Here is a 22,766-nt window from a genome sequence, read left to right on the forward strand (position 1 = left end):
TGTAGAAAATTGGGACTTAATACATTTTTACAGGGGTTTGGAAAACTAATAGAGACACTGGAGAGAAGCCAGGTAGATCTTCTGCATGTCTAGGTGGGAAAATGCATTTTTTATTTAAACAGTTATTAGTTAGAACCTGCTTTGTGCCATGTGTTTATTCTGTACAGACAGGACAACAGGTCAGTCTTCTACAGTACAGAGCAATGTAACGAAACGCTCCTGAGTGTGTTGACCTGAATTACCTCTCAGTCGTGTGCAGCCCTCATCCCCATTCACACCTGCTACATAACTGCTTGTCACAATGAGCACACTCCATGTAAAATGTCTTTCCTGTGATAAAACCAGACATTAGCTTCAGTCTTTCCATGTCAAAGGCTGATTTTATGAAAAGTACACAAAGGCTATAGTACAATAAATATCTGCTGAGTAGGTAATAAAATACCGGGCATTTCTTTTCATGCAGTTTCAAAATAAATATCATTTTCTCTCTAATATGTCTTACTGACTATATTAACTCTCCTATGAGTCTTATGGACTTTGGTAAGCAGTGCACACATGGTTTCATCTGGAGACTCAACACGTTTTACTGGCAACAAGGATGTTTTAGAATCAGGACATTTACTGGCATGACAACGCGTAAAAGGAAGGAGTCACTACTCGTGTTCCCCGTCACTTCCTGCAGGAAAGCTTGGACTCACGTAGCAATGATAAAGCGTGGCTGCCTCGGCGCCCTGATAACCGTCAACTAGCTGTGATGGATGAGTAGAAGGAGGAGCTGAGGGCAAAACACAGAACCTGGTGAATGAATAAAAGGATGAAATGTGAAAACAGAACCTTTCGCATAACGCTGCCACATTAACTAGTGAGTCTACTGTAAATACCCCGTAATGACAATGTAATAACTGTTGAGCGCTCAGTATGAGGCCAGTGTTGGGCCTTGGACACAACGGACGGTGTCCTGGCATCACCGCGCTAACAGCCATGATAGAGAACGGCAGTGGCAGCATTATGGGACAAACATGTGAGAATCTGTATCTGGTGCCAGAGCAGCTTCTGCAAAGTACTAAAAATGGGTCTGAATACTTCTGTCAGTAAGACAATTCAGTGTTTGACTCTTGTTAATTATTCTAAAACCATTTCCACTTTGTTATTAATGGTGTTTACATGTGGCCTGATGGGCAAATGCAGCCTCTCCTTACTTCTTATTGAATTAAAGCATGGGTACTGTAAGTACTCATCCATCTGCAGCTTTTAGCCCTCACTGAGCAGTTTAGTTTGTGTATGGTTAAGACTCAAATTTGTCAATTTGATACTTTTAAAGAATAGCTACAGTTGATGTCAAGCAGCTCAAGGAACAAATAGATTTCATACAAGTTTGCAGAGAGCAAAACAAAGAGAATAAAAAGATATTTATCCTGAAGACATTAGCATGTCAGTGGGATGATAATCTTTCACATCAGTGCTGTGGACCAAAGAGGGAGTTTCTGTCCCCAATGGCTAAACATCAGTGAATGCAGCTTTAGGGACTGGGCTTGTGCAACAAGTATCCTGTAAAAAGATGCCTAATCAGAGCACTAGCTTCATGTCAGGAGGCCTTGTAACGGATAGATGATGTGACCTCAGGCCTTGGGTGTGTTCCATGCCCAAGGCAAACACCAACAAACACAGAGCCTAACATGAAAACCAGCTGCCCATAGGTCATCATCAAGCTAGTGAGGAAGGTCTGGTTGGCTCAGGACAATAACCGATGATAATCATGACGCTAACCATGAAAGGTTATGGACTTTACAGTACTTCCTGACAGATTTGTAGGTCAGTCTATGAATCTGCTGTGTGAGTGGTTCCTGCTTCGGGTGGAGTCTCTGGGTCAGGTGGACTTTCTGGGCTGTCCATCCACAACTCCATGGACTCCTGGGTGTCAAAAAACTCATCCGGCCCCTCAGGAGACTGCGGTGTCTGGGAGCTGGATCCTGCCTCGCTGCTGCTCTCTCTGAGCTCCAGCAGCACAGGCAGAGATCCGGGGAGACAGTACCCCTCCATTCGACCCAGCGCAAGCTCGGCTAAACCAGAGCAAGGCGGCCAGAGGCAAGGATCAGACGCAGGAGGATCCACAGCTGCTGCAACCACCTCCAGTTCTTCCTGCGTGCGTTCAAGATTATCTGGCTGGTGGTCAATGTCATCCTCTGGAGAGTTTTTTGGAGTCAGAGGGACTTCAGCAGGATTGGGAAGTGTAGGGCAGGATGGATCCTGTGATCCGATGCCAGATGCCGTCTGGCTGGAAATGTTATGACAGGAGTGAGTTTCCTCGCTGCTCTGAGGACTCAGGGAGATCTTATCGCTGAAGCTGAAGCGAGGCGAAGTGTCAGCTGTTGTTGGAGACGATGGCCCAGCACTGGACACGGTGCTGGATGGACCGCTGCTGTCTGCAGGGACAAAGCAAAACACACTAAATACAGAACCGGGAAGTAACCAGCAAGTAAAATGATGCACAGGACACATTCTGAGAATATGACAGGCAGCAATAACAGACTAAACGGTGGGCTTATTTAAAAACAGGCACTAAAAACGACTTGTGCTCCATAAATAATCTGCCAGACATCTAAAAAAGAGACAGCTGAGGAAGGCCAACCTAGAAATGTCAAATCTTGGCGTGAACGAGAAGCGGCTGTGATACTCACACCAAGGAGGTCTGTCAGAACGAGATCTGAGCGAGATGGAGGAAGAGAGGACTCTCTGGGGGATGTACGAGTCCACTGATGGCTGATTGTGTGTGTCAAACATGGCTGACAGAGCTGCAGGGACAAAAGGAGAAGAACAGGTCGAGTTAAGCACCGAGGCTAGAAAAGATCATGTAGAACAGCAGGAGATTTGGGTCGGGTTCTGACCTCGGGTTGTCCTTGTGTGTGGGTCCCCAGCGCTGTCGCACACACCCGTGAGGAACTCGTTGACCTGCTTCAGTGACAGCGAGTTGTGCAGCGTTTCCAGAGGGTAGATGGACGGCACCATGGAGCAGCCTTCGAAGCCTGCGGCACAGGAGAAACATGACGCCCGCGGGCACATCAGCCGTCAGCCACACCGAGCGGTCAGAAGAGGAGCAGGCAGAATCACTTCAGCTGACACCAAACACTACTGCACCAACGCCTCCCGGAACTACACCACAACGTGGTACTCTGAAACCCTGCTCCTGGTTCTGAATAAGCCCATAACAGGCTGTGAAGTCCTGCCAGCATCTGTTCTGTTCCAGGCAGCCAAGTTGCAAAAAAACCATGCTGAACGCCAAGACACCAAATTATACGGTAACAAGTCTACGCCTCCCAAATGTGACAAAAGCAGGCAGGTTTCAAAAACGAAGCGGGCGCTTCTCTGGTCAGTCCCAAAGAACAGACGCTGGAGCCGTAGCGGCAGCGCCAAGCGGTCCAAGCCGTCCAGACTGCAGCCGCGTCACCGAAGTCGTCAGGGTAACAAACAAAGCGTCAAACCACAGCCTGCCTCCACCGCTTCAAACCTCCGCAGGATGGTTCAGTTTTCACCTGCACAGCAGTAACAGCAAACAAGCAGGAGGTCCATGCTGGTTAAGGTCAGGTAGGAGGGCAGCTAGCATTCAACAGAGCAGCCCACTCCAAATGCACACGGTAGAATGAGACATGAAGGAAAGATCCATGTGTGTGTCTCTTCAGAAGTGATGAGGGAGTGCTGTCTTACAGTAAGTGATGCTTTAAACAAACAGCATGTTTTTCTACTTCCACTGTATAGTGATGGTTACAAATGCATGTTTACCTAAAAAGTTTAGTACAGATTCCAAAGCTCTTTCTGAGTGCATCCGTATTTACGCTACTAAAATAAGAAAAACATCCTGATTTAGAACAGGAGAAATCTGATCAAAGAAGCTGAACTCCACTAGCAGGCGATGGCAGCTTTTGATCCACAGACACATTTCAGTCTCAACGCAAAACAGCTTTTTCTGTATAAATTAGCTAAAGTAGTAAGAATCGTGTCCGTTTAAGCATGTGGCCTCAGTCCCTGAGTCACGCTGAAATGGTAAAGATGTGAGACTGGAACTGAAACACTGGCTGAAGAAAAAGTGAGGAAATAAAGGCCTTTGAATGTTATATTTGTGTTTGTTTTCCACCTGAAAATGAGAAAATAGTACGTTTTAATTTAAAATAAGTGTAGATTTTTAGCTCCAAAATGATGATTTTCCAACTGCTTATGTCCGAGAAGTTACTGACACCATTGTGAAGGGGAAGCGAAGTAGTTGCAAAACGGCCCAAGGTTCCCAAACAGCTCACACCACTCCAGCTTGCAATCTGCATAACCACAGAAACAGGCAAGCATGCAGAAACATCAAGACGCAAAGCATGGGAGTCGACCACAGAACAAGCACAGTCCCAACTGAAACGTGAGAAGTGGCTGGACAGAGCATGAGGCTGGGGTATGGAGGGCGGGGCCACAGGCTGACCGTAGAGGCACTCTAGGGGGTCCTGGCCGGAGATGAGCCAGTTTCGGAAGAGTCGAAGGTGGTAGGAGCACTGGTGGAGGTGGTGGGCCAGCGCACTGTCCAGAGAGAGGTGGCGGCCCAGGCTTAGGTCAGTGGAGAAACAGCTCAACAACTGGGCCACATGATGCTCCTCCAGGGGCTCTGGGGAAGAAGAGGGAGAGCGAGGAAGGACAGAGCAGTGGAGGAGGAGGGGCAGCACAAAAGACAAGAAACGAAAGGATTTAGGCGAGGAAGGAGGAAGAAAGAAGGACTGAAGTACCATACAGACAGGAGATAAGAGGGGAGTAAGAGGGGAAGGGATGGAGGAGAGGTGTGGTGCGTGTATGTAAGGTGGTGCTCGAAACCAAAGAAGCAGCCAGCAGCTTGTCCTGGCTGCCAAACAGCCAAAGACCAGAAAAAGCAGCAAATCATCTCAAGCACTTATCTGCAATAAAATCATCAAGCACTTCAGCAAAGCTTGGAGCAAAACACTGAAAATAAAAAGACACCATGTTGCTCGTTTGTAGCATCTCTGTGTAAGCTTAAACAAATCTTATTATAAAAGAGACCTTGGTTCAATTAAAGAAAACCCACAAAGGAGCAAGAACAACACAGGACGTGTACAGGAAGCATCCTAGCACCTTCCAAAAGGAACACGCACACAAACGCACACACACGCACCCACACGCACTCACACGCACACACAAAGGTGGTGTCCACGGTAAGAGCCGCCGTCCTACCACTGCTACACAAAACTGCAGCTGGACATTTGGTGTCAACTCAAAGCTGTGTCAGCGAGGGCCATCGTACCTGCTGCAGTGCACCACAGAGACGGAGCCACTGCTACTGCGGACGTGTCGTCCTGAGTCCCTGGGGTGGATGATACAAGTACGTACTGTAAGACACACTAGTAGAATGTGAAGCTACCTTCAGACGTAGTGATGAGCTAAGTTGTTTTGTGTGCATACACACTGCAAACAAAACACTTGCTGAATGTGGAGCAAACCTTTTCATTAGTTTCCCAGTTCTGACGACAACCAAAAGGCAAATATCATATTGCAGGACCATCCAGCCCAGTAAGCTGACCCAGACTCAAGGAATTCCAACGGACCAATACTAGAGATAAAGAACACGCCCATGCAGGTGACATCAGAAGCTGTCACTGCACCTCTGGAGCCACAGATTCATGAACACATTGAAAATTAACACGTGACCAATGAAAACACTGAAACAGCATGTGAGTGTTTGTGACGTCGAACAAAACGGACCGATGAGATGAGCGATGCTTTAACTCCTCCCAGTTTGTACTGACGCTGGGTTCACGCAGCTGTGAATCAGTGTAAACGGGAAGAATTAAACATGTATTAGCGGCTAGTGGTGTTAAAACAATGAGTTCAACTCAAATATCCTCTACAATAATGGTAACAGGTTTGTATTTTATGCAATTACTGAACACGCACGCACACACACATACGCCACTGGAAATTAAATACTGAGTTACTGGTGACCACTACAAATCGTATGCAGGATGTTAAACAGGGTTCCCACCCTGGGCTCAGTGCTCGGGTCCTCCAGGCGACTCTACGTGGGCATTAAAATGAAGCTTTACGTCCGAACAAGGGATCAGCAGTCAGTCTGCAGCGATCGCTCACAGCCCCTGTTGCTTCCCTGGACAGTCCGCCTACAGTCCTGTCGGGCCCCGAAGATCCGGACCTAGCCTGGCTTTGAAAAACATCTGTTACAACTGAGGATCAAGCTGGTTTATTGGTCATCACTGAGCTGAACTGGAGGTGTAATGTCGGGTAAATTAGCAGCTTGACCCAAACTAAGAGCTGAACGTTTCTGCATCAGTTGCTTCACTTCTAAACCGTCCAAATGTTAGACATTATTCAAGACTGTCCTCAAATAAATAAGCATCTCTATTGACCATAATTACAAAATGTCACAGCAGTCATTCAGCATCTGGAGACACACTGGTCCCGTAAACACATCCATGGATCCAGACCTGATGACGCTGCCAAACAACACACCAGCAAAGCTTCACCACCAATGCTGATGGACCGGTTGATTTCAGGGCATTATATAATTCACTGATATATTTCTTATTCATATAAGATGTAAATGATTCAATACAATTGGGTTCATTTATATGGGGTCAATTCATAAATGTTACTGTACAGCAATGCACTTTAGAAGGTAAAGTTTAGGACCCCACACAGCTATAAACTGTTATTACATCATTTAGGTTTGCTTGCTGTTGCTACACTGTATGTGACACGCTTAGTCACCACAGTGCTTTTAATAGTTCATGGTGCTACTCTGGTTCATGGAAAAAAGACCCAATACCATCGTCTTCCCCGGATGCTGTTTTAGTCATGGTGTCCCGGCTGAGAAAACGAGCCAACTCAGTAAGTCAAAGTCCATGTTAACAGGAGCTGTAGTTAGAGCTCAAGGTTGAGTCGCGGCAAAGAAGGAAAAAAGGAGATATTAATTTTTACATGTACTGTAAGGCTAAAGATGCGTTCCCAGGTTGAGCTACGTTCGACCAGATGCCATGACTTCCAGACAACCTCACCTGGATGACCATCTTCACCACTCTCCGCCTGGCTGCCTTTTAGCCCTGCTAATATCTGGTATTATTAAAGCGTGAAAAACTATATTTTGTGATGCACTAAACTGCTGACATTCCTTGTTTGAAAATTCGAGATTACAAATTTAGTGGGAACCCTGATTGAAAAGAGGATGTCAGGTAGTGTTCAAAGAGTCCAAAGCATATGGATAAACAAAAGGTTAAAATCATTAGAAAAAAATAACTAGAATGCTGGAGGGCCATGTGGAAAAACCCAAAGTAAAAAAATGTTTGAAGACATGCAAGACAAAGGGAGGTGATTTGGAAAAATACTTGAAAGAAGCAGACGTACCATTAGTCGGATGCTTTGCAAACGACACAGAAAATCGTTTTACTGCCGGCATAGACAACAACTCTGAGGAAATAAAAAAAAATTTACTAGTGTTACTATGAGCCACAGTAACATGTATATCATGCTTGATCATTTCCCTGTTCTTTCTAATGCGGTCGCAGAAGTGGCAAAGTTCAAGTACCAAAACTAAAGCCTGAGTCAAGTCACTGTTGGAGGTTTAATGTTGGACGATGCATGACGGCGACACATGAATGAGATGAAATCATGTTAAAATGAGCCAGTGTGAAAACCAAAACCAAGATATTCAGGCTGATTTGCGATGATTTTGCTGATTTGATTTACAGTTTTCCCACTAAAAAGTAAACGAAAGTAAGTAAACGAAAGCCAGCCGCCCTGTCTGCTGGGCTCATGACGAACTGGACTACAACCCCGCGAGAGGAGAAGCTCTACACTCATGGAGGAGCATGCACTGACACTCAGTTAAGGCCGAGACTCGAACGTTTCCTTACAGACCTGAAGATGAGGTGTAACAAGATGGATGACAAAGACCAACAGCAAAGCTTCGACCAAAAGGATGGAATGTGTGAGGGAGAATGTCTGTGTGATATCACACTGACATCTACTGGACAACACCACAACATGTAATAATATCAGGAACAGCCAAGCATGAAATCAGACCTGAAGTCACTGGGCAACGTCTGCTACCCACAACATTTGGCCTTAAACCTAAAGGATGTTAAAACAACATCTAATTTATCCCGAATTTACAACTACGCTGACCTTCAGAGAACAGACTTTATACTTCAAGTACAAATGGGAGGACTTGACACTGAACAGGTTATAAGAGGAAGTCAGTGCAGCCATGAACTGATGCAAAGATAAAAAACAAAAAAAACAACAAAAAATGAATGGAAACATTATGACTTTGAACATAAGAACTCGTCATGACACAGACTGATGAACAGCTGCTTCATACACGCAGTAGCTTCACAAACGACAGTACCATCATGTAGTTTGGTGCAAAGTTACACATCAAGATTTCACTAACATCTCAGACCAGCAAAGACGCCTGAGGCAGCGGGTTTAACAAGCTGCTAAAAACAAATGCTCCAATCTGACTCAAAGTGATGTGGAGGAAAGAAATCATGGTATATCCCAGTGGTTTGGTGACTATATGAACATGGAGGCTAGAAATATCGGAACTACAGGAAATAATGCTATAATACATATGCATGTACGTTTACAAAATTTACTTTCTAAGCTGTTCTCATTTTTGGCTAATGTGTAGAAGAGCCCAGTTTCCTCATGTCACCTAGGCCTGAGACGTGTAAGACTGATCTGCTGTTGCCCTGTGCAGACTTATGAAGGAGCGCTGTCTCAACACGTACCGTCTTTGTAGGACAGACTGCCGGTGGAGAATTTTTTGCGATGTGCGCGTGCGTAGTCCTGCAGGTTAGGTGCACTAGAAGACCCACCTAGGACAGTGGTGCTGAAGAGCCCGGCGCACTGAGAGCCTGCGAGGGGGGTCGGGGGGTTAGTCTCCACCACATAACATGCCGTTATTCAAAGAACAGAGCAAAACAGAAAGAGAGGAGAAACAGAGACAGGCAGAAAGGTCCAGAGAGGAGCATGCAGCTCTGTACGTCTCATCTTTACACACTCCATTGCGTCGGGTTCAGGGGCTAAAATGAAAAATCCACCTGAACCCAGAAGTCCTGTATTAATTGTGCTGTATTAGTTTATAATAACGTGTTATAAATACATGAGAGAACTCAACGAAATAAAATAAAATCTGCCTTGGAGACTGGATTGCTTTCTTCCTGCAAGGCTTAATTAGGTCGCTGTCCTGTAACTGACACCAACAGCTGATACTTAAAGAATCTGTTATGTTAACGTAGTTCACACGCGCACATGCACGCATGCACGCACCCACTTTCATGGGTTTCAGTGTGTGTTGATACGTGTGTGAGTGACACTTTAGTCAGTTCATCAGGCCCAGAAGCAGCTGAGGCTTATTGCCATGGAAAAATGTTTATCTGAACAGACCTGCACAGTTTAAGGCCGGCATAGAGTCTAAAGCCCTGGTTTGATGATTGTTATCACACTTATCTCACATGAACAGAGAAATCATACTATTGGTTTATACCTTGTGAAACACCATTTAATACTGTAGTTACATTAGAAAAAACAATTGTCTTAGCTGTCAAGCACAGTATTTGCACACAGCTGTTCTTATGAAGAAGCAATATGTATTTGCAGCTGACTGCATAACAACGGCAACAGGACTGTGCATTAATACCATCATGCCCGATCAAAAGTCATATAATAGAACCTGCACACATCCCTCCCACTCAGTCCTTTCACACAGTCATCTATATAGAGGGTTGCCATGGAAACACCGACTACTAAAACACCTACCTAATCCACTTTGTTTCATTTCAGGGGATTGACGTGAGCAGAATGAGAAGAGCCGGTAACTGCCAACTTTGGATGAAGATGTCTCCGACAGGACCTGGTAGAAAACACCAACACCAGCCTCAGTCAGGGGCAAACAGAAGCTCTTCTGTGTGTGGTCTCAACCAAGTAAAGAAAACAGAACAAAACTGCAGACAAGGTTATATAAGCAACTTAACAAATGCACTAAATATGTGGAGGTTCACCACTGATATTTTATGATTGTGCTTTACTGTAGCTGCATGCAAACACTGACGTTTATTACATAAACACAAGTCTGGCACAGGTCAGCTGTTACCCCTGGAGCGTTCATCAGTCTCTCACCTCCATTGATCCAGTCTTATGGTTGCGTATGAGCGGCGACCTCCTCTGAATGGTGATTGGCTCAGACAGTGGGACAGCGCGGTCTGTCTCATCCCGGGTGAGATCCTCCAGGCTGCCGGGGTCGGGCTGCTTCTGGCCATTCTAAACCACACACAGATTTCATCACATCTAGTGCATGAAGCGCAGAAGGACAATGTGAGCGGAAATATTTGGATTTTACAGCACCTGTCGCGCAACCTCCGCAGAAGCAGGCCTAAAGCCAAAGCCAGTTGGCGCGTTCTCCTCCTCCTCCACACCTTTGACCCCAGGGCTGAAATGAAGCTCGACATGGAAACGTTCCTCAGAGGCGAGGTCCTACAAAAAGCCAATGGAGACGTCATTGTTTAGCCTAATCCAGCACATTTCTTCTGTTTGTAGTTATTTCTTCAGATTCTATACAAAGCATAACCTCAAGCTTGTGCATGAATAGATCTTCCTTCCAGTAAAAGTTCAGACATGTCCTACAATGATAACCGAAGGTCATGAATGAAATGTGACTGTAACATAAACTGACCTTATTGTTGTCTTCATACAGCATAATCACAATCTGGGTCATGTAGTTGAGTTCAGAAACAGCACTCAGGTAATCCATGGCACGCTTCCACTGCTGGTCCTTCTCCTCCTGTTGTATTCACACAGACACAAGCGCTCGGTCCCTTATGTTTTGCAGATTTGAACTCTCGGATGCTTACGTGAGATTGTGTGGCAACGTACATCGAGCAAGCCTCCGTAGCGGAAAATGCTGAGCAGGGAGTGGACATGACTTTCACTGGTGAAGTATAAGCGTGTCCGAACATGGCGCCCAGGTGACAGCACCCCCCGAGAGTACCTGCAGACAAGCACTATCACAATGAGCCAACACTGTCCATCCTAAAGAGCCTCCTCAAGAGACACTTAACCAGACTTACAGAGGATGCAGTTTGTTGACAGATTCGTCCTCATGCGTCCTCTGCAGGTCAAGCTGAATCTTCCTGACCAGTGGGAGACAGTAGGCATAGGCTATGTCCAGTTTCTCCACTTTACTTATACCGTATTCCTGGAAAAGCACAGAGATTGATCAGAAATGTCACACATTCAATATAAATGATTAGCCTTGTGTTGCACTTTAAAGCAATCAAGTTAGTTTTTTCACTCTGAGGGACTTTGCAACAAGCTAGAGACATTAAATGCTAGATTACATTAACATAACTTCTGTGCGGAGCTTCATGACGTATTTAAAATGATTGCTTAAATTAAAAAAAATATATAGAGTTAAACCTAAAAAAACAAATCAAAAAGAAATTATCTAAAGAAGTTTCTTAGAGGTAGGCTATAGCTTGGCCTCTTCCTTCCTACCTGTGGGATGACTATGTCAGCCAGGGCTCTAGACAGCCTGAACAGCTCCAGTGTGTCCTCCAGGCCCAGAGTAGAGTTATGAATAACATCGTATTTGACGCAGTCATAAATATCCGGGATTTTACTAATGTCATAGCGTCCATTCTTCATGCGAAAGTCCCTCTCAAGTTTGGACCAGCGCTGCAGCATGAGCTCCAGTGACTCACTGTGATACAACTGCAAATCTGCGGATTTTAGGGAAAGTGAAGAAAACAGTTTGAGGAAATCATTTTTATAGCAATCAGAAGCAAGTAAAAATCATTTGAAACAGATTGGTATTGAGTTTACAGCCACGCTAGGGGTTTAGTGCGTAGATACTGTGCTGCTTCAAGCTAAATGCTAATAAGAACACACTAACATGGTTAGTGCTTAATAAATCCACTGGTCATGATCAGGCCCCAATTAAAAGTGAAACATCTCTGCTCCTGTGGTCACATCAATAAAAGCATGCTGACGTCTGCGTTTTATTTCTATAACTCATTGTTAAAGCTCCAAATATGAGGTCTGCTCACCTGCAGATTTGGGGTCCTCCATTCTTGTGCGAATCTGGGATGTGAGGCTCTGGATGAGGGCGTACACCTGGTCACATATGGCGACAGGATTCTGTACTATTTTCATTGAACTCACCAAAGAGGTGCTGCAGGTTGGGGCCAGCTGTGAAACAAGAGGTCAAAGATTAAAAGTAGAACAAAAGCCCTGAGAAGCCCCACAATTTAAAGAACTTTATTTAATCCACACAGAACTACAATCCTTCCTGCTTTCACCACGCCAAGTCATCAAGCGTCTGCTTGTTCATCTGCGTGATGAAAGGAGGTACAGTAAGCCACAGACAATTAGGGCCCCAGACTGAAGAGTAACCACCTGTGTATGTACTGTACAGGTATTACGATCTACAATTTGCTGAATCTAGCAATTACAGTATTGTGCATGTTAGTATCCCCTCCTTTAACCCTATATTTTTTGTAATAATTCACAGTAATTGTGTCTGAGAGAAGCTTTTGTAGGATGATGAGCACATTTACTGTAGGTGGATATTAGTTATATCATGCCCATGTTATAGTTCATGTCGAGTCAAAACCACCTGCTGCACAGAAGGTGCTCACATGTTTACTCCCTACTGCTGTTTACCGTTTCCTTCTTTCACTGCGTTCTCATGCAGGAGACTGCGACAGTATCTTAGAGGAGACATGCTGTAAACACATTTAGCCAGTCACCCTATCAAAGTCCTCCTCGATGAAGTCCCTGTCCTTCTGCAGAATCTCATGGAGTCTGGCCTTAACGCGATGCTGACAGCTGCTCAGAGAGTCGCTGTCACTGTCCAGTAACCCGTTCATGTTGGCACTTTTCACCATCTGCACCAGGATGGGCGTTAGCTCTCCCTCCAGAGCCAACAAACCCTTTCAAGAGACACAAAAAAATATCAATTTATAATCTGTGACAGTGATAATAGCACAATTTTAAAACTTACATTACTGTTTGTAATCTAAAGAAGCTTAATAGGTCAAATGGATCTTCTGCTACTGGCCTTCCAACATAAGACACTGGTGTCTGGAAACCTCCAAATACCTTTGCGAAGGCTGCGGCGGTCATCTGCACCCTGCCCTCATCAGATGCATATATCTTTAGGTCATGTCTGTAAGTGCTGTGTAACCGCAGTAACCCACAACCTGGAAACCCAGCATAGTCTCCTGCAAGGACAGAGATGATCATGGTCAACAACCCCTAGCAGCTCAGATCCTCGTATTACTGAAGCTTAATCTTGCTGTCTCTGCTTTTGTTGTTCTTGCACCAACCGAACCTTTCACAGAATAAAAGATCTTTCATTTCCATTTCCAGCCGAATAAGCAGCTAAGAACACAGCATTTTCCAGCATCTCTGCTGTGTTCGTGCCTCACCTTGTCCTCCTGGGTACATACAGCGGAAGGCTCTTCCCAGCTCCTCAGCCTGTACTCTGCCAGCCGGCGTCAGCTCCCCTCCCCACTTCAGCACCAGCAGCAAAGAAGGGCCTTCTTTCCGTGTGTCTGAGCAACAGGACAGTAGGACAACAGTCAAGCCACTACAGAACCTCCACCGCGACATTGCTCGTCATATCGTCCTACCTTCTTCCTCACTAGAGGTTTTGGGCTGCCCATGGGGCAGGTACGTAAGTTGTACTTTTCTGTTGATCCCCGAAAAGTGACCATACCTAAAAAAATACAAGGAGAAAAGAAGGTATAGTTTGAACCATGACCAGAAATTTTTGAGTTGGATAAAAGTTGAGGGAGCAATGAATAATAAATTGACCCAGTTCAGTTGCTACACACATTTCTAAAACGGTCTTTAACTGCTCCAGTTTGGACTTCTTCTCTTCGATCTCACAGTCATTGTGCTGTCCCAGTTCTGCTAACAACTGCCGTGTGATGTCCAGCACCTCCTGGCGAGTTTCAGAGAGAAACAAGCTGTCAGACAGTTCGCAGATGTTCACCCAGTGCTGATCACATGCGGCGTGAGTTTGGGAGGTAATTTAACAGCCAAAAACAATTTAACCTGCAGTTGTTTTGGTTTCTTCAGTTTTAGTTTCCCAGTTTTGTATCCTCCATATTTTTCAAATAGATCAAAGAACCTGAAAAAAGAAAAATCAAAGGCAGATTGGAAAATTAGTTGTTTTTTTTTTTTAAAAAGAAAAAAAAAAGAAAATTAGTTTTGTTAGTAAAGGAAAAGAAAGACAATGTCACAGAGACAACTCACATGGGGTTGCGAACTTCCATCTTCATCTTCTGTTTGGGCGTTCGGTCGCCATGACGGATGACAGCAATAACACATCGTAGTTCCATCCTAAACAGTACATGTAGGTTCACATCAGGAATATCAAGCCTTTAAAGACTTTACTCTGCCCCAACAGTGGTTTGTGTAAGATGATAATAATAATCATCTAGTAACTACAAGAATCAGAAACTTTAACAAGGTACAAAAAAAGACAATTTTGCCTGTATTAATTGATTGATGGCTGGTAAACTCACATGGTCCCTGAAGTGGTGGGAACAATGGGGATGTCCTCTGCCTCAGTCGGGATGGACCAAGGAATCTGAAACTGGGGAGCCAGCTCACGCATCACAATGTTCCTGGAAACCCATTAGGCTTAGAATGAGTCTTACTTTGATCAGACAAAGGAAGGTCATGAAGTTGTTAATCAGAATAACAAAAAGCAGCGACGTACCCGAGGATCTTGGCACAATCGTCGTAGTACTTCATTGAGTTTTTTACAAAACTGAAACCATTGACATCGCAAACATAGGAGTGTCCGTTGGCTCGGAGAAGATCAAAGCCACAAACCGTTTGCTGAAGCGAGAGGAGAACATGCTGATAGGCACCGGGTCAGGGAACGACGGACAAACCCAACTGCAGCACACTGAACGTACCTTGAACGCCAGGCAGACTTTGCGGGCCACCAGCTTCTCCATGGCTGAGAGCATGACGGGGTAGCGCACCTCCTTGCCCTCGCTGTCCCTCTCTACCTTACCGTCCAGAGCAGGGGACTTACGCGCTTCCGCATGAGCATAGTCTGGACCCACAGTGTACACCTGAGAAAACAAACGTTAATTACCAATTATTTTATTGTCCTTCACACCTTTATATAACTGGCAGCATAAATCGAAGGGTGATAGTGAAAACACTTAACACCTTACCTTAACGTCAGTACCATCTGTTGGCATGAACTCTTCATAGATGTATGAGCCCGTCTTCCTCACACTGCTTTCCGGTGAGTAAACGCTGCTCCTGCTCCCGATCTACACAAATCAGAGCTGACTGAGCGAAAAGTCATTGAAGCAAGACAATCGGAAGAAGCTAAACAATCGGGTTTAAAGACAGGAAAAACAAGCTGCGCTGACGAAGGAAGGACCTTTCTGAAGAGGCGCTGGCTGCCACCACCAGCAGAGGTGGGGTAGTAGATGTAGACATTATGGTCCTCTGCACACACGGGCTTCTCAACAAAAGGCTTTTGGAAGATTTCCCCATTCACTTCGACGTGGTCCTCTCCTTCCACCAGGTTACACTCTGACACACACAGACGCAAAGATAAAGAATCATTTACTGACACACGCACACACATACTTGAGCCCTTGGTGTTTACTTCTGCTACTTCTGAGTCTTGAGATGTTCATAAGTGGTTTTAAAAGCTGTCATTACCAAGGGCGCATGAGACACTGACTGCATCACTAAGTCCAAAGCATTTGAATGCCAGACCCATTATGTCAGGGCTCAAGTATGGAACACTTGTGACTGCTTCACATTCAAAACTATCTTTATCCACTAGCTGAAATAAAAGCAAAGCAGAACGAACAGGGCCCTTCTCTCAGAGCTTTTTACCATTATTTTTTCCATCTTTCCTGTATTAAACTGCAAAAAATAGATTATAAAACAGCAGACTGACGATCTGGTTTATCTGGATCACGGTTGAGCACAGCATAGCGCGGCAGATCAATCCCTTCCTCCTGCAGGATGCGGTACACCTCTCTCCTGTAAATACAAATAATACAAACAATACAAAGTGTTTCAGTTTTTGTTTGACATGCACTGACTCTGCGTGCATCGGTTTGTTTGTTGTCCTTTATTGAGTACCTGTCCTGGATGTAGTACTGCATGTTTAGGTCATTGATGAGAAGGGGGTTTCTCAGTTTGGCATAGCTTACGGCCTTGTCCAGAGGGAAGCCTAGTTGAAAAACAACCAAATGAATGAAGCTCTAGGAAAACAGGCAGAATACAGTTGAGTGTGGTTGTTGTACCTTTGGAGTGGAACGAGATGAGGCAGTCACAGAGAGGCCATTTGTCCACGGGCTCGTTGAGGATGACGTCCTCTGGGAAGATGACCACAGTGATGTATTCAAATCTACACAGCCTCTCCAGGATCTGAGTCATTGGCTTGGACTTGGACTTCTTCATCATGCAACAGATCCCCACCACAATCTGTTGCTCCGGGGGCTAAACACAGGCCAGAGGACATGTACGGGTTAGGACATGTAACAAACAAAAAACAAAAGCAGACTAACAGACTAACAAACTAAACAGCATGATGGAAGGAAAGATGTTTGCATGTAGCGATCCATCCTTGTGTTTAAGGCCATTCCAGATAAGGTAAGGTTAAAACTGGGTGCAGGTGCAGATTGTCATTCAGTTGTTAAAGTGCATGCAAAAGTCTTTTAATCCAACACTCATCACACACAAGTGGATTATGAATCTTTCCGAATTAAAAGATTCTATGTTTGAGTAAACTGCCCACCGAGTCTGCGTCTTCGTCGTCCTCATACAGCTCCATGTCGGTCCTCATGCTGTCCTCCGGGACCTCGCTCTCATCGTCCTCGCAGCCCACGAAGAATCTGGGAGCGCCACGCCGGCTCTCACCCGGGCTGTTGGGTTCTGACATCACAGTCCCCCGCGGCAGCCCTCAGCGTCCCACCACGCCATCGTACACCAACACACCGCCAGAGCGGGCTGCGGACGGGAGGGCACAAGGCCTGGGTGGAGGGATGGGTCCACCTTGCCTGGACGGCAGTAGAGCCAATAGATAAAGGTGCGTGACAACCAGAGAAATGAGCCTGGATGACGGTACACTGTGTGCTAAAGGCCGATGCCGGTCAGTCCTCCGGAGTGACGTCAGTGCTCGTGTTTCTCATTCTTCATTTAACAAATTCACATCTCAAATAACTGGCTGGTCTTTTGTGTCTCTCAACTGGTTAACGTGGAAGCTGACGTTCCAATTATCTGATGACAGTCCTGTCCTCCATTTGGAAGCAAGAAATAAAGTCCTACAACACAAACAAACAGGTAAAAACATTTTACTGTTTTGGAAGGAAATTATTTGGTGTTAGGTGTATTTTGCCAAAGAGCAGAACTGTTGTCAGTAATCACACATTTTAGACAGTAAAGACAAGGGTGTAACAACTCTGAAATCAAGTGAAACACTGAGGTCACTGATTTTATGTTGCGTGTTAGTAACATTGAGTCTGAAGCAGTGAACTGTTTGTTGATGGTCCAAACATGAGGTGTAGACGACTTCTATAAGAAGACTTTTATAACAGATAAATACATGAACAGCATATATTCATAAATTCGCATCCTACATAAACTCTAGAGGTTTACACAAGATGTGATTCACAGACTCATTATTTCAAGCTACAGCATGTCAGTATGTTACAGTAAAAGAAAAGACAGTGTGCTTAAGTACAACTACTACTGTTACATATTTAACCCTGACGTTGCAGCAGAAACCAGCAGCATAAACTGTAATCTGTGTTTGCTTCACCACTAAACATTAGCCAGTCATGAAAACAGGACAGGGCCTGGACATTATGTCCTTCTGTAGACAAACCACACGGCCCCCTGGCACGCTACGAGCAAACCACCATCAGGCACAGTCACTCAAGGCCTGGCCTGTTTAGAAGAGCTCTTGGGAGAAACTCAACACACAAAAAGACTTCTGTCAACAGAATGTGGAAGTTTATTTCAAGGTCAAATGGAGTTCTCTGCTAAATACTACTTACAACTGCAAACAAACAACCTGTGACTATGCTGGCTCCCAAATGATGATAGAGCTTCTGTGTTGTCTAAAATATTCATTAGCCTTTCTAAATAAAAATATATATGTAATGACAATATTTACTGTCATTGATATAAAAAAGATCTGCATATATAAGGGGTATGATATTTTAAACTCTGTTGGTACTAATGAACCAGACCTCAATGCACCAGTACTTAAAGAAGTGGAAACGAGAAAGCAGGGATTCACGTTCTTTTACTATGTTATTTTTTGCCTGGTAGACGCATACAGTACACATTCATTCTTACTTCAGTTTTGGCACTAGGCTGTTTTAAAAAAAACTCTTCCCATGTGGCTTAATGTTTGAGCGTCCTAAGCATACAAACAGGGCCAGAGCTCCCGCTGAGAACTGTGATCATGTCCTCTTTATTCTTTTTAGAGTTTTTAAGCTTTGGGTGACCCAGGGTGCAGTTTACATTCCACACTTCCACATGATGCACAGCTGTCCTCAGAATGTAAACTGCAGAAAATCTTAGATAAATAGACTTTAACTGTAGTTTAAACTGCACATTTAAAACTTATCAGATTAATTATCTGCTGTTTTTCAATTAATTAGGATCTTTTAACTGTTGCATCTAAAGTTAAGTAAAGGAATTCAGCTTCGCATTATTGGCATCAATTCTAAATCCTGAATAATAAAGTTTACAGGTAGAACTTTACTGAAGTTCAACAGAGACAAAAGCAAAACTGCTTATACGTACGAAACTGGCGAAGCTCCCTCTTCTCTTTTGACCTAAACTCAGCCCCATCATTGCTGCCATGTTTCACCCCTATTTTCTAAAGTGGCTCTTGCCCTCATTTTGTTTCTGTTTATTGCTTAACAGACTTCCACCTCTAGTCCTCATTAAAACAGATAACTCAGGGCAGATTCATATGACTCCAGGAAGAGTGGAGCCAAAAGTGTCACAAACTTCCTTAGAGTTTACTGGTAAGCTCAGGTTTCAAATGTTTTATGCCACCTAAGCAGAATTGCAACACTTGTATGTGTCAGCATTAGTTTAATGCACAGTTTACATCTAAAAAAGGCTGATGAAAGGATTTTCAGGCTGACTCTGTCTAAAGAGAATGACAAAGGATTTTCTGCTAGAATATGACTCCTTCCAGTTTACATTTCCTTGTAAAAAAAAGCTTTTCGATAATTACATATTAATAGATCCCTACAGCTGACAGTTATTTGGTTAATACCCATTAACGTATAACATATTTTTTAGAAAATTACAATGCACTGGATGCAATGCACTGCTTCCTGATCTTTCTCATACATTGCAGATAAACTGGATATTTCACTTCTGAGGTACTTAAAAGCCCAATCACCTATAGCAACATAATTACACCCTTGAATCTGAACATACCAGCTCTTCCAAACATCAACGCTATAGCGTCAGGGTATCTGCACTTGACAGGTCTGACAGGTTCAGCTGTGAATCACGCACCAGGACCAGGACCAGGACCAGCGTCCGCCACGGACCGTGAACCTTCGTCTGCTGCTACATCCCTGCAACAAGTTCATGACCGTTAAGAGCCACTGCAACGCAAATATATGGAAACGACACGTACAGTAATGAATTTATTAAATTGTGCACAAAGATGAACAATGTCGACAGTTGATCGAGTTCAAATTATTTGACAAAGAGCCTGCCGTTTGCTGACGTCATTTCAAGCGTAAAACAGATTTAGTGTTAGCTGCAGTTAGCATGCGGCTAACTGGTAGCGTAGCCCCGGCGGATTCTGCAATGTAAACAAGTCGTCCAGGGCCATTTTGTCTGCCTTTGAAACCAACGCCAGAAACCCATGCGGCTTTTAATCATAACGCTCGAGACTAGAGGGATGTGGACGAAACACCCGTTACCAACTGAAGGCGATAACATGCAGGACTTACAATGAAGCAGAACACCTCTCAGCGTAGCCATCATCTCGATTCCTTCGCTCTTGACAGTTTGCATATGAAACCAATCTTAGCTGTATGCATAAAAAGTCCATCTGATCGACGCCAAGAGTAACCAATAGAAAAGAAGAACGGTTGGAGGAGGCGGCGTCCCAAGGGCATATGAGCCAATGACCAGAGAGTTCTCCCAAGCACAGCAAAAACTAAATGCCAGAAAGGCGAGGCGCGTTGTCGCCCTCTAGCGTTCATTTACAAATGGTGACAGGCAAAGCATTGATGCTGAGTATCTGAGATGCTGCTGTATCTGTACATGATGGATGCTTGAAGTATTTTTTGCAATGTTTTTGTGGGAAGTATGGATTTGCTTCTCACATTCTATTGCTGCCACTTTTTAACCCTAAGGAGACAATTGTTGTAGATATTATGCTCATCCCTGTACATGGCCTGCAATACATTCTCCTCTGTGGGCATTTCATAAATTTTTGGTGTGTGCTGGAGGTAGTGGATTACAGAGCATATTTTTAAAGGTGACCCTGCCCTGATGCAGTGGAGACGCCTCATGCTAGCGGGCCACCATCTGCCAGGTCTGCTGTCAGGGCCAACACTGACGTCAGCGTGTCTGCCAGCCTCCCTGTGCAGATCGAAGCCTGTTTGACCAGTGGCACTGCTCATTGCAAAAGCGCAAACAAAGTTCTTGTGCAATGTGAATAACAGGGAGGCGTGCACAAATATTTCCACCATCAAAATAAATGTCCTTTTTTTACCATTCTTTTTAAAGAATGAGGTATGAGGTAAAGAGGCAGCTGTTGTCGGATCAAACGTGTCTAAATGATCTCAGGCTTCTCCATCACGCCTGTCACAAAGGCCCACTGTGAGGTGCTCCCTGCTGCCCATCAGCCTCATATGGCTTCCATTTGCCAGCGTCAGGGGTGTCACCCTCTCCGTGACTTACAGCAGCAGGTCAGACCTGGACAAGGAGCCTCGTTATGAATGAACTTCCAGGCTTGACGTTCTTCTGCTGCTGCTGGTTGATCCGGTCCTTTCTCGGGTTCCAGCTGCAGTATTTGCTGGAACTTTGGATGAGACCCGAGCTGCTCAAAGAATAAGCATCGTCATGTGGAAATGTAGTTTCTATGTGAATGAGCATTTCAGATTCTCATACAGCACCAATCTTTTATAATTAATTAAAGCTGGTGATTTAGTCTACTCTAAAATATAATTGAGCACCAGATTGAACCAAGTCACATATGGAGTCAGGCTTCAGTCAGAGCCCATGAACACTTCACTCTAAACACCTTATTTGTGGCCTATGGTTTATTCTATCTCTACAACTTTATGTACACATGCATCCTACTAAACAAAACCTAATTCTACTTATTGCAGCAGCTGAAACACCTTGATTTAAGCCCCACAGTACCTTTGAGGCCGCTGATTCGTCATGAGAACATGTCCTGTGTGACCTGCTCAGTGTGTGAGGCCACGTGAAACAAGCCTTCTTTCAGGGCTGAAGGCACGCGTCTCAACACCAGCGTTCCTGTGAGTAACGCAGCCGTTAATGGCGCCGGGTGTCGATAAACGTAAGCTGGCAGTGGCCTGGTTGCTGGTGGACGTCGTCTTTTATCAGCTGTGTTTTCCATCTCTGCTCGGTCAGAAGAATGTCTGTTCTGTGTCCTGTCGAAAGGAAGCCGTGTTCTGTCAGAAACACCCCGAGGGGAGGCAGGTTGAGGTTTCACTCTCACTTTACCAGAAAATGTAAAACTGCATAGGCAGAACTGAATCAAACATACTTTTAACGACTTTCACGGTTTCATCCTCTGGAACAATCAAATCGGACCAAACCCACTGGGGAACAGAGCTCATTTCTGAAATCCAGTTCAACGTGAAGCTGCAGGTCTGCAAGTACAGAGAACCGCACACAGCAGCCATTCATATGTGCACGGCATGAAAAAATAACTCTGATTTCAACACACGCTCTCCTGACAGCTTTCTCCAGCAAAGCACACGTTCTAAACATGTGTATTAAGCGCTTTGTATTCTGGCCCAGAAGCTGCTCTGAAAGATGTTGTGTCATACAGTAAAATCTGTTGTCTGGAAAAGAGTAAACGCAAATGACGACCTTCACCGCTTTGCAGAATTACTGGGCCCCTGTGCTGCAGCTCTCAGGGGGTAAAGCGTCTTTTGTCATGCAAGCAGCTTATGAATAAAGCTAAATGCCCGCTGCTCCCACAGGATTAAAGTGAAACTGTCACCGATCCATCACCGCTGTGGTGATGCGGCACCTGTGGGGATCTGAGGACAGCGAACAGACTCGTTAACCCACAGCTTCTCACTGGCTGCACAACAGAGCCGTGTTGTGGACAAGGCGCTGACGTGGGCCGAGAAAAAGACTAATTTCACCTGACGCTCATTATAAATAGCTCCGTCTGGAGACGCGCCTTCGCCCAAAGCGTCTGGACAAATATCCTAAAAGTGGAAATATTTCAACACTGCCGTGGAAACACGAGCTAATTCCTGGCACGGCCTCCCGGCGGAGGAGCCGTGAGCGCGGCCACGGTCTCCAAACGCCTCTTTTGAAGTCGGGTCCAGGTGCTTCAGTTACTGAAGAGTTCAGGATCAATCATGAACCAGAAGGCTGACATTCAGCAGTTTGCTCATCAGTGTGAATGTGGAGCTGGACAGGAAGGAGTAGCAGAACGACCACGGACAATTCGACCCAAC

The 22,766-nt window shown here is 44.9% G+C and overlaps 1 protein-coding gene across 6 annotated transcripts; it reads right to left on the reverse strand.

Annotated features, from left to right (window-relative positions):
* Positions 1 to 88: 88 nt before the first annotated feature.
* Positions 89 to 20,172, reverse strand: ppip5k1a (diphosphoinositol pentakisphosphate kinase 1a). Of its 6 annotated transcripts, XM_029145408.3 has the most exons (33): positions 20,043 to 20,172; positions 19,516 to 19,658; positions 16,847 to 17,372; positions 16,353 to 16,548; positions 16,189 to 16,279; positions 16,001 to 16,086; positions 15,470 to 15,624; positions 15,255 to 15,356; positions 14,988 to 15,149; positions 14,786 to 14,907; positions 14,589 to 14,690; positions 14,317 to 14,403; positions 14,116 to 14,191; positions 13,893 to 14,002; positions 13,689 to 13,774; positions 13,485 to 13,610; positions 13,156 to 13,277; positions 12,804 to 12,986; positions 12,102 to 12,243; positions 11,551 to 11,774; positions 11,124 to 11,251; positions 10,930 to 11,044; positions 10,730 to 10,837; positions 10,402 to 10,530; positions 10,177 to 10,317; positions 9,817 to 9,910; positions 8,787 to 8,912; positions 7,399 to 7,461; positions 5,288 to 5,347; positions 4,460 to 4,639; positions 2,886 to 3,023; positions 2,679 to 2,792; positions 89 to 2,423 (listed from the first exon to the last, which is right to left on the reverse strand). In XM_029145408.3, exons 3-33 carry the CDS (start codon positions 16,988 to 16,990, stop codon positions 1,819 to 1,821), a joined length of 4,317 nt encoding a protein of 1,438 aa, XP_029001241.1. In that variant the 5' UTR covers positions 16,991 to 17,372; positions 19,516 to 19,658; positions 20,043 to 20,172; the 3' UTR covers positions 89 to 1,818. The 6 variants fall into 6 exon arrangements, with proteins under 6 accessions (XP_029001241.1, XP_055363451.1, XP_040926080.1 ...); XM_055507476.1 differs by lacking the exon at positions 7,399 to 7,461; XM_041070146.2 differs by lacking the exon at positions 5,288 to 5,347.
* Between the last annotated feature and the right edge of the window lie 2,594 nt (positions 20,173 to 22,766).

The sequence above is a fragment of the Betta splendens genome, chromosome 3 (genome assembly GCF_900634795.4).
Source record: "Betta splendens chromosome 3, fBetSpl5.4, whole genome shotgun sequence".
Taxonomy (NCBI): domain Eukaryota; kingdom Metazoa; phylum Chordata; class Actinopteri; order Anabantiformes; family Osphronemidae; genus Betta; species Betta splendens.